The sequence below is a fragment of the Psittacula echo genome, assembly GCF_963264785.1.
Source record: "Psittacula echo genome assembly, chromosome: 22".
NCBI lineage: Eukaryota > Metazoa > Chordata > Aves > Psittaciformes > Psittacidae > Psittacula > Psittacula echo.
In genome coordinates this window covers 1,669,905-1,685,960 of record NC_137758.1, presented here as the reverse complement: position 1 = coordinate 1,685,960, position 16,056 = coordinate 1,669,905, and the positions used below count along the sequence as shown (strand labels likewise).

The 16,056-nt window shown below is 56.7% G+C and overlaps 1 protein-coding gene across 1 annotated transcript; it reads right to left on the bottom strand.

Moving 5' to 3' along the window:
* Positions 1-278: 278 nt before the first annotated feature.
* Positions 279-15,805, bottom strand: MFSD4A (major facilitator superfamily domain containing 4A; the record flags this gene model as incomplete). Its single annotated transcript, XM_080632857.1, has 10 exons — positions 279-381; positions 1,075-1,195; positions 1,382-1,452; positions 1,705-1,852; positions 3,430-3,603; positions 4,527-4,642; positions 5,997-6,165; positions 10,384-10,623; positions 10,707-10,905; positions 15,576-15,805. The coding sequence occupies 10 exons, from the start codon at positions 15,803-15,805 to the stop codon at positions 317-319; spliced, it is 1,533 nt and encodes a 510-aa protein (XP_080488983.1). The 3' UTR covers positions 279-316.
* Positions 15,806-16,056: the final 251 nt, after the last annotated feature.

The window sequence follows — 16,056 nt, the reverse complement described above, 5'->3', positions numbered from 1 at the left end:
CATCCCCTTCATTCTGAACTGGTGAGAAAAGAAGGTTCATTGGCAGGAGGAGCTGCTCCCATCACCCCTCCATACACGGCCATCAGACACAGGGTCAGGCTGATGCTGGCAGTCCTTTTGGTTTGTGTGACAGGGGCAGCTTGTGCTTAGCTTGACGCAGTGTTTTAGGATGTCGTCTTGATTCTGACTTACCCAAGCTCATGTGCTTTTGATTGCAGAAGACTTGTATGATTCAGTCATTAGATGTGAAATCATCCGTAAGAGCAATGCTTCATTGTGTGGTGGCTTATTGCTTGGCTAGGGCTCAGCCGCTGCTTTAGCGCTGGTACTGCCCGGTGTCGTCTCTCACTGCTGGTTTGTCAGGGGAGGCATCGTCCATGTCTGCAACATTGACATCAGATTTGCGGCACAAGAGCAGCAAAGCCCACAGAAGCTGTGGCTGCCCCATCCCTGGCAGTGCTCAAGGCCAGGTTGGACACAGGGGCTTGGAGCAAGCTGCTCTAGTGGAAGGGGTCCCTGCCCGTGGCAGGGGTTGGAGCTGGAGGAGCTTTAAGGTCCCTTCAACCCAAACCATTCCATTAAGGCAGGCCTCCATTTCCAGTAAGCTGGACAAGTGTTTGCCTGTCACACAAAGCACCTTTCACAAAGGGAGCACACAAACCCACACAGCACACGCAGATTGAGGTGACAGGCAAGAGAAATCCTATCAGTGAGGCTTTTCTCTTTGGATGGCAGACCCGCTCATTCCCTGCATCCTGCCAGGGCACAGCACAGGGAAGGCTTGTGCAGTCCGTGCTACTGTCCGGCAGCAGCGCAGTGCTTGCACAGCCAGCCTATGGGTCCTGTGCGAGTCCTACTTTATCCCTTGCTTCTCCACCAGCAAAGCAAGCAAACCCCGAGCTGTGGCTGCCAGGGCTTTGTGGGCAAGGCAAAGCAGGAAGAGGGGACGGGAAGCAGCAGCAAAAGAACCATTTCCTTGCATTTTGCTGGGGCCCTGCAGCCTGGCTCTGGAGCACCGCGTGTGCTGCTCTTCCTCTCATTCTAAAGCAGTGCTGAGCGCTGGGGCTGTCTTACCTGCTGAGGGCTTGGGGTACATCCTGTGGAAAAACAAGAGGAAGGCGTAGAAGGTAAAGGCCAAGCCTCCAAAGATCATCCCACAGACCAGGAAACTGTAGCTGCCCTGATCATGTATAATCTGCAATGAAAAGGGGGAAAGGGAGCAGATGTCATCACAGCACTCAAATACCGCAGTCAGTGACAGCGTTACTGGTTGACAGCTCCGAGGTAATGCAGTGGTTTCCCCAGCAGCTGCCCAAAGCCAGGACTAAGGTTTCTGCTTAAAGGCTGCCGTCAGTTTGTGCTGTGCCCTGTCCACACTTACCGATCCCACCAGTAACTGCAGCACCATCTCCCCAATTCCAGCTCCAGTCACCAGCACGGTTGTGGCACAGCCTGCAAAGGAACAGCACAAGTGATGCTGGGACAGCCTGCAGGGACAGCCTCATCTTCCATGGGCATCTCCATTCACATCATAGAATCCCAGACTGGTTGGGGTTGGAAGGGACCTTAAAGCTCCTCCAGCTTGGATAAACTCTGCTCAGAACCAGAGCTCTCCTCCAGGCCTCATCCCTGAGGATGAAGGGAAGGAGGCGCTGGCTCTGGGCTTGACCATCTACCTGCTGCCAGTGCCTGCTCCCTGCTCACCTTTGTACTGCAGGATGTCCTCGGTGTAGGCCAACATGCTGGGGAAGGTGCTGCTGAGGAACAGCCCCAGAGATGCTGTCCCCACAAACAAGAAGACGACGCTGTAGGAGAAGATGAGGAGCAGGAGGAAGGTTATCAGGACTCCGACCTGCGAACAGGAGGGTGAAAAATGCTGAGTGGCAAGAATAGGACCTAGACTTAATTTTAATGGAGAAAATAGCCTGGAAAAGGAACATAAATGCTGACAGAAAGATCACAACCTGAGAAACTGGAGAAACCCGACAAATAAAAACCTTTACAGCAAAGAATTTGGTACTTTATAACAGGGCTTTGGCCCATAACGTGGTACCTGAGTCTCAGCTTCATTGGGTACAGACTTAAGATTCTAGCTGAAAAACTAACTTTTTCTCTGTAGCTTTAAATCCAACAATACTGCTGCTTCCATAATAGTCACATCTCAATCACTCATAGGTCTGTTCGAGCAGGTTAAGGAATGAACTCACTCAGAAACCAGGCAAAGCTCCATTTAAACACTCACCCTCGCCTCTGGCTTGGACCAGCAAAGCCATCCGAGATGAGATGCAGCAGAGTCACCAGAGGGAGCTCTGCAGCACCAACCCGTTAGTTCTTCATTGTCAGGCCCCCAGAATGGGTGCGTGTTTGTACAGAGCCATTTGGGTTTTAGAGACCCTGAATTCCCCCTGCAGTTTGCTGTAAGGCTCATCTGTACCTCCCTGCATGCAGCAGCACACGGGGCTCGGTGGCAGGCAAATGATGATGCTACCACCCTTGGCTTTAAGGGGACACGAGGCAGCTTCCAGCCGGGGCTCGAGGCTGCTCCCTTTTCTCCCCATGTATTAGCAGCAGCTAAAGCAGCAGCCCTGTCCTCAGGGCTGTTAATGGGGCAAGGATGCAGGTTGGACAAGCGCTGCGGTCAGCGGCAGGCAGCCGCTGCTATCGTGCCTGTGTGCTGCCGCGGGAGCTGCGCTCAGTTCTAACCCAGCCCCGGTTCATTTGGCTCTATCTGCTGGTATCCACGCTCAAAGTGCCCACCCCGGGGCCTCACCTGCCTCCTGTCAGCCTAACTGTTCCGAGCATCCCCACAGGAGCTGTGGCTCCTGTTCCGCCACCACCCCCTTGGCTGCTCTTGGCTTTGCAATATTAACTGTGAGACCTGCTACGAAAAGAACTTGTGCTTATTGTAACTTGTAAATTCGCTGCCTTCTCACTCGGTTCCTCTTTGGGTGCAAGAAGTGTGAATGGGCACAACCCCCTCCCTGTTGGCTGCCACATCCTGACATTCATCTTCCTCACGTACCCCGAAAGGATTCCTGCCCCTTCCAAGCGAATGCGTTTGGTGAAGTTAAGCAGCTTCACATCACGCTGGCTTCTTTGCCAGCTGCTACAGTCCAAGTAGAGAATTTACTGACCTCTGCCTTCCCTTTCCCATGGCTGACATGGGCATTAATCCCCCTGTAGACGCCAAAGAGAACATGCAATAACCTTGGCAGGCACTTCATGAGGTGCTTTCTACGCTTAGATTAACTGAGGCTTGCTCAGCAAAGCAATGCAATCGAGTGGTAAGCGAGCCTGGGCTCCCTCATGCACTGGCATCAGCTACAAGCGTGCAGAGGAAAGCTTCACCCTAGCTCTGCCCATCAACACCAAAGCCAGGCAGCATCTTGGAGGCGAGCAGGATTAGACCCACAGTAAACCCAGCCTTACCACGTTGATGAAGACCATGGTTGCTGGCTTCATCCGGTAGGACACGGGGATGGAGATGAGCCTGCCCAGTGTGATGAACCCCCAGAAGAGGCTGGGCAGGTACCCAGCCACTTTGTGCACTACGGAGAGCGGCTCCTCCACCGCGTAGCTGTAAATGAAGCCCGAGTACTCTCCCTGCAGGGGAACACAAGAGCAGTCACGGCGCTGTGAGGACTTCCAGGCTTTGCCCTCAGTTATTCCCAACGCTGTGGCAGTGCTGGAGAGCCCACCTATGGATGTGCTACCAACCGCACCGAGCCTTGGTCCCAAGGGTTGGCAGCTGGAGACAGGCTTCCACCAGGAGTAGAACACAAGACTTGAGCTCTCCTAAAGGGCAAGACTTGCACTATGGCTGGGTAAAATGCATGCTCAGCTCTTCTCCGTAGAGATGCCCTCATCTCTAGGGGCTCTCTCGCCCTTTCGGAACCGTGCACTCTCAAACACACCACATTAAGAACCTGGACTTGATCACCTTGATGATGGAAGCCCTGCAGAGTCCCTGTGCCTGACAGCTACTGCGTGTAACCCCGCTCCTCTTCCAGACCCTGTTTAACGCCCTAGTAAGACCCAGCAGCGTTTTACCATGAGCCAAAGCCGTGGAAAGACAAAGAGCAGCATCTTGCCAGCATCCTGCTCACCCGGACACGAGTGCTACGCACGGTGCACCCAGCCAGGGCCACGCTGCCAGGCCACTGCCAAGCCCGCACCATCCCCACGTGCTCTCAGCTCGGGTGTGGAGGGCTCAGGACACCCATGGAACAAAGAGCCATGGTTGTCATGAACTAAGAGGAAGCTGTTCTTGCCTCTTGGCTGACCTGAGAAGACACCTGCACTGCGTACCAGCAGACACCATCACCACCCTGAACCGGTTGGGTTAGTAGCACTTCAGCTGCAACAACACAGAGCCCAGAACACAGGAGAAGCCACAAAACCCTCCCAAGAAGCAGGGCGCTTATCAGCCTGACTGCCATTAGCTTTGTGGGCTGTTCTAAGTGGTTGGGAAGGAAGAAAGCCACAGAGCTTTGCTCAGAGAAGATCCCTCTATCAGCTGAACTCACCACAATCCCATCAGTCATGAAGAGAACAAGAGCCCCAGTGATGTGGACTGCGAAGTAGGTGTAAGAAGCCCCTCTGAAGTTTTTGCTTTGGCAGCAGCTAAATAAGTCATCATGACCTGGTGAGAAACAATGCAAAGCAAACTTAGCTGGAACATCCCCCTGGGGCTGGGTGCTTGCCAGCCCACGATGGGGGTTTGGTTTGTGCTCAGCTGCATGACAGAGACTCATAGAGGACCACGAACAACAGTGGAGCGCTGCTGACCTCCGCTGGCACCACCTCTGGCTTTACCTACCACAAGGAAGATGGGCTCGGTTAGGGGCCATAGGCTGGGATCCTCACTCGCTGGGGTATTTGCTACCTCTCGTTCTGTAGCTGCTTGTGCTCCTCTTCCCATTTCAGAGCCCCACATTGCTCTTACAGCCAATAGGAACAAGCCCGTTTGCCCGCAGCACTCGTGCTCAGAGCCCCTTTGGTAGCGCCACGCGGGGCACGTTCCTCAGCTAAATGCTATTTACACCCAACCAAGCCAACTCTGGGAAGAGAGGGAGGACACAGAGCTCGAGTCACCTCCTCGGAACAGACCAAAGCCGGGGCTCAGGACCCCTGGAATTCCCGACTCTCCCATCTGTATCGCCCCACTCCGGGGTGCGCCAAGGGCTGCTGCTGAGGAGTCCTGTGCAGGTGAGATGCTCCTGCGTGGCCAAGATGAAATCCTCTCTACTCGCATGGGGAAGGAGGGGTTTTGCCAGCACAGACGTGTCTGTCAGAGACAGCAGCATTCCCCGTGCAGCCTCTTCCTGCTTCCCAAAGAATTCATCCCAACTGCTTCTAAGAGGAAGACTGAGATCTGAAGAACGTGAAGCTCCAACGGGTTTTATGGAAGCGGGCAGCGGGGTTGAGGAAAGGAACCATCAGTGTCTCAGCTAAGGGAAATGCTATCAGATGAGCACAACCTTACAGACAGCAGAGAACCCACCATGTCAGGGACACCCGTGATCCTTCCCTGCAGCACCTCAACACATCTCTAACAGCCGCCACCTGCAAGCACCCCCTAAAATTCCCCTTCAGGTAAAGCCATTGCCTCCGATAACCCTAAACCATGAGTGGCCTCCGATGGGTTTCTCTTGGGCAGCAAAGAACGTTCTTGCCCCCAGAACAGGGGCAGTCACAAGTTCAAGAGCAAACTATTGCTGGGGTTCAACCTCTGCCCCCGAGCAGAGGCACTGTCCTTGGTCCTTTCACATTTATCCATCCCGATGCCATGCACCAGCACAGTTACACCCAACAGCGAGCTCCAAACCCAGCGGGAGACAAAGGGGCACAACTTCCACGCGTGCTTAAGGGCTGAGGCCAGCTTGGAGGACAGCAGCCGGAGCCCCAGCAGCGGGACACTGAGCTCTGCGCAGGGGTTGTGGTCCCACCTAACCAGAGGGTAACCGGAGCCATCCGAGGGCTGCCCCCCCGCTCACCTCCTGCTCCGGGCGGCCGCTGCACGGTGGTGCTGAGCTCGTCCTTGTCCGCTGGGCGCGTCTCCATGGCCAGCTCGTCGGCAGAGAGCAGCGGGTGGCTGCTGCTGCTGAAGCACGGCACCATCCGCTCCTTGTAGAGCAGGAAGAACACGGCGATGGGCACGGGCAGCTGCGGGGGGAAAGAGAGGGGCAGCTCAGCACCGCAGAGCTCCCCCCCAGCAGCACTGCAGGGACTGCACCGAGCACCTGCAATGGGTGCCCCTGACCCCACTCTCATGTGCGGCTCTGGTAGCCCCAGCACAAGGACATGGAGCTGTTGGAGCAAGGAGGCCACAAAGATGCTCAGGGGCTGGAGCAGCTCCCGTATGGAGACAAAAGAGGGGAGACTGAGATGAGCTCTTAGGCAGAAGCTCTTCCCTGTGAGGGTGCTGAGGCGCTGGCCCAGGGGGCCCAGAGAAGCTGTGGCTGCCCCATCCCTGGCAGTGTTCAAGGCCAGGTTGGACACAGGGGCTTGGAGCAAGCTGCTCCAGTGGAAGGGGTCCCTGCCCGTGGCAGGGGTTGGAGCTGGAGGAGCTTTAAGGTCCCTTCCAACCCAAACCACTCCATGTGCCTGGATTAACCTCCAAGAGCAAGGACAGGGCAGCAGTGGGGTAAGGAGCTACCGCAGGAGGGATGGGGGTTTGTTAGGAGAGCTGATAGGAAAGGGAAAAGGACAAATAAAGACAAGCTGAGAGCAAAGACTCCTGCTGTGAAGCACGACTGAGGCATCTCCTGAGCTTCCTGTGGGATGGGAACAATTCACCTGGGAACGGCAACAGGGACACTGCAACAGAAGGCACCTAAATACAGCCCTCACGAAGCACCGTACCAGTCCTCCAACACCCAAGTGTTCTGGTTTCCAAGCATCTGCCCAGAGAACCCAACAATGAAGTAGCTTTTGCTTGTGGAGAGCAGGAGACCTGCGCCTGAAACCCTGTGTGAGGGAACAAGCAGCAGCTCCAGGACCTGCTCTGCCCATCTCCAGCCATTAGCAGAGGTTGCTCAGCATCTCCTAAGAGAGGAGCTCGTGGTTCCCAGGCCAACAACAGCAGCCTCGCAGCCTCAAGCAGCCTCTTGGTACCGAGGGACCTGGGACTTGCCTCAGGGCTGGATCCATCACAGCGGCAGGGCAGCATCACCCCCTGCACCCTGAGCACACCCACAGCTCAGTGGTGCCTTCAAGGCAAGGGAACTTCCCTATTTTGGGGGGAGGAAAAGCAGAGGGAAGCAACTGGAGCCCTTTGCCATCTCTTCCCATCATAGCCAAGTTTATCGTGCAGTAAAGCGTGGGAGAAAGCCAGGAAACCCTAAGGGACAGCTCACGCTCCGGCCGCTCAGCGCTTGTTTTCCCCATGTCTGTGAGCAAGTGGGAGCCCCAGCTCCAAATTTCCTGCTTTTTGTTGGCTCGGGGCACGATTTAAATGTATGGAGAATTCCCCCCCACCCCATCCCGCCCCTCTTGCCTGAATTCATTTTTGAGGACTTCATTGTTCTGGGAACAATGGGAATAGGAACAGTGAGTTCGGTCCCAGGGAAGAGAAAGGCATTTGCTTGATAGCTCCAATCCTTCCGGAGGGCAGGACCTGGTTTTATTCTTCCAAATTGCAGATCTAGCAAAAAATATCCCCATGCAGAGGGCCTGGGCCATGATAACGTCCCTGAGCCCTTCAGCCTTAAGGAGCACTCAGAAAAGGGCCCCAGCTCCAGACGCCTGCAATTCCCAGTCAAAGGATGGGCTTATCCTGGCTCCTCACATCCTCAGAGTCCCTTTTGCTTTACCCAACCGCACCAGCTCCAGGCTGGCAGCACCACTTCTCTTGGCTGCCTGGCACAAGGCAAAGAGTGGGGCTGGAGAAGAGAAGGCTCCTGAAGGGGAGACCTTAGAGCAGCTCCAGTGCCTAAAGGGGCTGCAGGAAACCTGGGAGAGGGGCTTGGGACAAGGGCCTGTAGGGACAGGCCAAGGGGAATGGCTTGAACCTGCCAGAGGGGAGACTGAGATGAGCTCTTAGGCAGAAGCTCTTCCCTGTGAGGGTGCTGAGGCGCTGGCCCAGGGTGCCCAGAGAAGCTGTGGCTGCCCCATCCCTGGCAGTGTTCAAGGCCAGGTTGGACAGAGGGGCTTGGAGCAAGCTGCTCCAGTGGAAGGGGTCCCTGCCTGTGGCAGGGGTTGGAGCTGGGGGAGCTTTAAGATCCCCTCCAACTCAAACCAGGCTGGGATTCTGTGACCTCTGACCATCCCTTTGCGCGCACAGAGGTTTTGCTACAAGAACCCTTTGCTTTGGGCTTTCTCTGCTTCACCATTTTCAGCTGAAGGATTTTCTTTTTCCAAGGGCCATGAGGAGCATCCCAGCATTATCCCATTATTATAAGCTCAAGCAGTTGCTGCCTCACGCAGCCCAGGCTGGGTATCACCCAGGCTCCTTCCCTCCCCTTTCCATTTCAGTCTCTCCCCCCAGGAGCAGCGGGCTGTTCGCTGCTATTGTGTCCAGGCTACTTTTAAGCAACCTAAGCACAATGGAGTATCCTGCACTTCCCCTGGGAAACCACCTTCCGGACAAACACGGCTCTCTCGGAGGAACATTTCCCTCATTTCCAGCCCCTTGGAACGGGCTGGATGATGAAATTTCCGTTCTGTGGGAAAAGTGGATTTTAAAACCGTGTTTTGGTTCCAAATCTGGATGAAAACCCAAAAATCTGCTCTTCAGAATGAAAGGTTCTGGCCGGGAGAAATCCCAGCGCTTCGTTTCGATAATGCTCAATCAGTTCATCGCACTAAAGCAAAACCGTTTTGCCTCAATCACATCAAAACAACCCTTCCGTCAGCTTTACCCGCTGCAGCGATGCCAAACTGAGACGTTTCCACTTTAAACAAAGCAAGACATGGAAATGAATCATTTCAGCTGGTGTCTTGTCAGAATACACAGAGCCCTGGGAAAACCGGGCTGGAACGGGGGCTCTGACCATTTCATAACCAAGCTGCTGCTCCTGGTTTCCATTTCCACAGCTCCCTCCTTCCATCCCCTTCCCTGGGGGTTTAAATCATCCTCCTTTTTCTCTGACGGTTGCAGCCTAAGCAAGGGGCAGCAGCCCTGAGCTGAACTGCTCCCAGCACCTCCAGGCTGTGGGTTGGGTGCAGTTCAAACAAGGAATTGAGCCAGCTCCCTCAGCAAGGCTTTGGGAAAGGCTTTGCCAAGGGGACACGCTCAGGGGCTGTGCACGTCCGACTCCATGCTCCTGTTGTGCTCATTTCCCAGCCCTCATCCCAACACCCATCAGCCTCCCAGCAAGGCCACCACTAACCCACAGCACCAAGGGCTTCGTCTGCGTGGGGTGTGAATGCTTCCAGGGATGGTGGCTCCAGCGCTGCCCATCCACGCTCCCAAAACATCCCTGGGACACTGCGAGGAACAGAGCAGCCCCATTACTGCATTCAAAGCAGCTGTTAAACGGTGCTTTAAACCCAGTCAGCTTGCTCAGGATTGACTGGCACAATAGAGAAGGCTCCGGTGTAATTAAAAGCACCTCTCCCCTGGCACACTCGGAGGCAGAGGTGATTAAAGCTGCCTCCTCCTCCTGGGCACGGACTGCTCCTTTCGGTACTGTGCAATGGAGCCCATTCCAGCACCCGCCTGGCTGATTATAGAGCACCTTATAGCAAGGGCTGGGCTCACTGGGGGCACCCCATCAGCAGCGCTGCCCTCAGCATCACTCCTGGCATGAACAGCGCCGCTGCAACAACACGATCCGGTGTCATCGCTCCGGATCCATGCGGACAATTACACACACAGGGCTCCTGCCACTGGGGAAGTGACAGCCACAGCCCAGCAAGGGACCAGCCCTATTGAAGCACGCTGGGATGTGGGTGCTAACTGGGGGGTAAGGAAAAGGGAAACAGCAGAAGAGCAGCTCTGGGACAAAGGAAGAGGACAAAAACCATCTCATTCACATAAGAAGGGCCACAGGGCTTCTGCATGTGCTGCAAACCACGAGGGCACCAGCAAATAGGCACAGACACCTCAACTGAGCTTTTAGCCTCATAACTCGGTTCATCAGTGGCACTTTGCTATAAATATCAGTGTAAATCACCTCCCACTGAGTCAGCCCCATGGAGCTCCTCCCCAGGCTGACCATGGAGTAAGAGCTGGGGCTCTTCCTGGTGTACCTCCTGCCCGGGGGATGCTGGAGGTACAACCTGCTCCCAGCACAACCATCCTCACCATCAGCATGGCCCTCATCCTCACCTCCACCTCCCACTGGGACCCACCTAATGGGCACCAACACCCCCCAAACACCACAGCAACCTCCAAAGCCAAGAATCAGGGATGTCCCCAGCACCAGCTCGAGCACTTACATTGATGAGGGCCATGATCCAGAAGGCGTAGGAGACGCGCGTGACCACCATGCCCTTCATGGGCAGGTCGTAATGGGACAGGTTCCCTGGGTGATGCGGGACCAGGGACTTGCGGATGTGAGGGAGGTTGCTGGAGGCATTGGCCGTGGAGTTCGAGAGGATGCAGTTGGTGTCCGAGAGGAAGGGGTCAGCAATGAGCGGGCTCAGCAGCGCCCCAAAGCCCACGAAGAAGTGAAGGGCCTGCGAGAGATGCGACATGGGGGTAAAGCGGGGGGGGACTGCTCCTCTTCCTCAGCGGGGGGGGATGAGGGCCCCCTGCTCACCTGCAGGAAGATGGCAGAGTCCTTCTGGTAGATCTTCACCAGCTGCATGTTGGAGATTGTGTCGATGCAGCCCATGGCCAGCCCTGCCACAGCCATGACCACAGCCAGGACCACCACATTGTGGCACAGGGGGATGATGGCAAAGACCAAGGAGATTGCCAGTGATGAGGCAAAGAGTGCAAACAAGGACTGAGACAATCTGAAACAGGAAAAGACAGGATGGAATTAGCACATGAGAGCAGCACCCTCACCACAGCCCCAGGTCAGGGTAGGCACTAGCAGATGTGCCCAGAGGCTGCAGCTCCAGCGCACGCTCTCTTGACAAGGGAGATGGTGCACATCCTGCAGCCCTGTGTCTCCGCATCACAGCCACAGCCATTTCCTGTGGGATCGGTGACACCTCAAAGAGACACATTTTGCACCCTTCAAACCCCTGCTCTGCACGCTTCAAGGCAGAATAACACCCACAACCTCCCCTTGTTACCTGGGCAGATCTGGGAATGGGAAAGGGACATGACTCTGTATCGCATGAGCAGGCATGAGAGCTGCTGGGCAATCCCAGCTCCCAGCAGAGCATCCACCTCACTGTGACCCCAAACCTGCCCTCAGCTGCCATCCTGCCCCACAGGGAACCACTGAGGTTCCTCCCCCATGCCCTGTGCCATCCCTGTGCTGGCAGCATCATCCCCTCCCGCAGCACCGCTGCCATTCCCGGTGCAGGCAGGGGCTTCCCACCCATCGGAGGAGCCCCGGGGCTGCGTGTGGCAGAGGTAACGCTGGTACCCGGCCCCCCAAGGCTGGCAGCAGCCCAGCCCTGCCTGTGCCTGCTCTCGGTGAGAGCCGAGCCATGGAGCAGGCGCTGGGGCTGGCACCGCGCTGCTCCGGAGCTGCCAATTGGAAAGGCAGGAAGGAAGGAAGGAAACAGGGACCAGACAGCGAGCACTGAAACAACCAGAAAGATGGGACTAAAGTCAGCAGAGAAGCAGCAGCACAGGCACAACCCCAGCCCCCAGGCCCTGGGAGAAGCCCGTTGCTGTAATGAACTGGGGATGTGGGACACAGCTGCCTGTCCCCAGCACGGACACGTAACCTGTGAGCGAAACACCCTCATCTCCCTGCTAACACCCACATCTCCTTGCTCTGCCCAGAGAGGGAGAGGGCTCCATGGAGGCACCGGCTGGAGGTGCAGCGGAGCCTCGGTGGCTGGTGCCAGCCCTCCTGCCCTGAACAGCCTGGGCACATCCTTGTGTCTGTGCACAGCCCTTGCTCATCTGCAGCCCCGGAGGGATTTATCCCTCCACGTCCTGCTCATTGCTTACAACAGCACCAGGGAGAAAACCAGGCCAAGGGCAGCTCTGCCTGCTCCTCCTGCCCTGGCTGCACCAGAGCCCCGCTGGGTGCTCCCATCTCCCAGTCCGCGCTGGAGAAGCCAATGCTTTGTACAGCTGCAAGGCCTCATCTCCCTCTGACAGCAAAATGGGGAGCCAGTGTGGGATTCCTAGGGGAGGGATGAGGGAGGGAGCAGAGCGAGATGTGCACAGTCACGGCAGGAAAACCAGCCAGCAAATGGGAGAGAAGCAGCTGAGCCTAGAGAAGCAGCATGGAGCACTCTCTGGGGTACAGCAGTGGGGAGAGGGGCAGAGGCACAAGCAATGGGGGAATCCAAGGCTGGGAGCAACAGGGAACCCCCCCCAGGATATCCCAGCAATCCCTCATCTCTTCTGCAGCCCCAGCAAAGCAACCACAGCACCATTTGTGCACAGCTAAGGGAGCGCATCCATTGCCAGAGTTAAGCATTAATTGCATGTTACGTCCTTAAAAAGCATTAAAAACGTCACCTCACTCCTCCCCGATGAGCAAAAATCCCTGCTCCAGTCATAGGACATCAATAAGATGCCACGATCCCACTGCCCCTTCCCTGTATCTGGCATTAATGGGACCAAGGAACCACTGCCTTCCATGCTAGAGCCCCAAGATGCAGCCGCAGGACACTGCTCAGCACCCAGCTGAGAGGTTTCCTTAGGAACAAACCTCTTTGAAAGCATCCTTCAGTGAGGTACCCTGTGACTTTCAGAGCGGGGCTGAACCCTTGATGATATGAAACTTGGAACATCATGGACTCTGCTTTGGGGTCACCCAGAGCACGTCCTGGCTCCGTCATAAGGCTCAAGGGAAGCTCTGCAGCTCCCTGCAACAGTTCTAGGCTGATCTCTATAGGATTAGGATGGTTAATGTTATCCTATAGTCAGCAAAGCCTCCCCTCTCCTTCCCACGCAGCGCATAGAACCCCTCTCCTCGGTGTTCCTGTTGCAGCAGGAACTCTTTGACTTCAAGTATGTTTTTCCCCCACCCCAGGGAGCGTTTTCTAAGTCACTCACATCAAGAAGAAGAACGCTAATCAGCCTAATTCAGACTTGCAAACCTGATCATTAAAACCCCAGCGCCCGAGGGGATGGAGCCAGGACAGGGATGAAGGCAGCTGCAGGCGTTATCCCACATCTGCCCCCAGGTCCCATCCAGGTCCCCAGCAGGAAGCAGTGGCCGGGCTCAGGGAGCGCTCACTGTGCCCTCTGCTCTCTGATACAAAAGGCTTTGCTGTCACTTGCGGTGAGCAGCGTCCTGCATGCCCCAGCCACGTGCTCGAGCAGGAACCTTCAGAGGATGGGATTCTGAAGGGCAGGGAGAGAACAGAGGGAAGGGCAGGGCCATATCCTGCAACGTGTGCCAGGGTAATGGTGAAAGGAAGAGGGGCAAAAGGGTCCTGTCCCAGCAGCTCCCAGCATGGACCATGCAAGCACCCCCTATGAAGCTGTGTTGTTCCGAAGCAGAGCCTGTCATTACCACCCAGCAAACCCCAAGCAGGAGCTACCAGAGAGGAGCAGCCCGGTGGGAACCTGAGCTTCAGTGGGTCCTGCAGCTCCATGGGGAGCTGAGCTTCCCACAGCTCCCCGACACACAGCAAACCCGGGTCTCCAGCCCAAGCACCCGTCCCATCTCCACAGCACTCAGGGAAAGGCGCAATGGCAAACTTTGCTCTTCCTTGGAATCCCACACAGAGGGAATGCCGGAGCTCGTGCCCAGTTACAGAAGGGACGGATGCCATCATTATGCTCCATTCTCCCAGTGCTCCAGGACTCCAGCGGGGCTGAGAGCACAGAGGCTACAACCCAGCCTTCAGCAGCTTCTCTGCTGAGAGGAACCAAACCATTAGTGAGGTCCCACCACCCGTTTGTGCTGCAGAATCCACTGCCACAGCGTGGAGTCCATCACTCAGAGCAGCCAGCTCAGACCAGCACAGCCTTTAATCACAAGCAGGCAGCAAAGCCTACGTTCGTCAGGCATCAGAAATCAAGCACAGCTTGCAGCCAGACCTTGGCTCTGCCAGCCTGCAGAAAGGCAACACATTGGGATCCTCTACCAGCAGCTATCCATCTCCTAACTTGAAAACACAGCCTGTCCAGCACTCCTCCCTGCCTGGCAGGCTTTGATTTATAAGCCTGCAGCATGGCCCAGAAGTAGAAATCCATAGCAGGACAGCTCGATGGGTCCATTCCCGGAGAGGGGATGCTCTGAGCCTGACCAGTTAATATCCTCACCCAGCCCCACACACTGTACATCACACTGCTCTGAGTAAACCCCCATGGTGCTCACAAGCTACCCCTACCCAAACCATGCCCTCCTGCCTGGCTGCTGCTCTGAGGGGGGCTCGCAGCCACTTTGCCCAAGCCCCTTGCCCTGGAGGCTGGGATACGCATCCCGGTACAAGCAGCACACACTCTTCCCCCCAGAGCTCGAAGTTTGGGAGTCTCTGAGCACAAAACCCCATTGGGGTGCATGGAACCGGCTGGGCAAGGGTGAAAGCACCGGGGAGAGCAGGAAACAATCGTGCAGTCGCTCCTTCAACCACACGTGAAGCACAGTAGGGGCTGGCAGAGGCTCTGCCCCTGACCCAGCAGCCTCAGATCCATGTCAGATCCAGGGCAAGGTTCCCACGTGCTGTCCCCATTCCCATGCAGCCACCTCTCCAGGCACAGCCCGACCAGGAGGTGCTCCATGGACCCCCCGGGCTCTGTCCAGACTGGGGTTCAATGTACCAGGATGGCAATTTAACAGGTGCTCTAAAGCCATCTTCATCAGCCACAATTCACAAGAGCTGAACACAACACCTTTAAACAGCATTTTACAGTGAAGGATTCATGAAAAATTGCCCCATATTCTCCCTGTTAAACACACACACAATGTGCACACCAGAGACACCCCGAGCTCACTCGTTACATCACTGCCTGAAGAACTAGTGACAAGGTAAATAAGCAGCTGAAGCTCAGTCGTCATCAAGCCGCAAATCAAACGCCTGTTCGGCCATCCTCAGGGTTGAGCCTTTGTGGGGGACTTAAAACACATCCTAAACAAATCCCTGCCCGGGTTTTGCGCTGGCCCATGAAGCGCGCTGCTGGATCCCAGCAGTGGGACCACGAGGGCCACTCGCATCTTGCCTCGTGTTTGGTCCCAGGGAGCGCAGCAGTGCCTCAATCCCCGACACCGAGGTTATCAAAACAGGCTGCCAATGACACTGCCGTGATCAAAAACCGGTTTAAGGCAAACACCCTCCGGGAAGTTCTGGCTGGAACTTCACCGAGCCTCCCCCCATGCTGAGCTCCGGGGGAACCGCTGGCTTCTCTGCGGGGTACGGGACCACGCGGGAGCGGGGAGCACGGCTCCAGCCCCGCATCCCATGGGCAGTTTTCCCCTCCCCTCCCGCCCCACGCGGACCGCAGCATCCCGGCTCAGCCCCTCCAACCCAGTGCAGGGATGCGGGGGGGAGGCGAAACCTCGGGAAGGGGAAGGGGGGGTCTGCGGGAGGCGCCTTACGTCCTCTTGAAGACCCCTCCGAGGCAGCTGCCGAGCAGGAGGCAGAACTGCTGGGAGAAGAAGACCCAAGTGATCTGGGAGAGGGAGCTCTGGGTCTGGCAGCGCAGGTCCAGCAGCGTGGGCCCCAGGAACGCGATGCAAAGCCCGAAGCTGAAGAAGACGCTCCAGTAGGTGAGGGTGGGCTGCAGGTTCCTCCGGAACTGCGCCGATACCCGCTCGTCCCACCACATCCTGGGCGGCGGCGCGGGGCGGCCACGGCGATGCGGCTCCCGCGCCGCCCGGCCCCGCTCCGCTCCCGGCTCCGCTCCTCCCTTGCAGGATGTGGCTCCGGAGCCCGCGGCGCCGCGCCGGGCGCTGGCTCCGCCTCCGGGACCGGGGACCGCCACCGCCTCCCGGGACCGGGCGGAGCGGGGCCGGGGCGGAGCCCCCCCGGGGCTCCCCTCCACCCCACGGAGCCCCCATTCAGCCCCGGAGCCCTTTT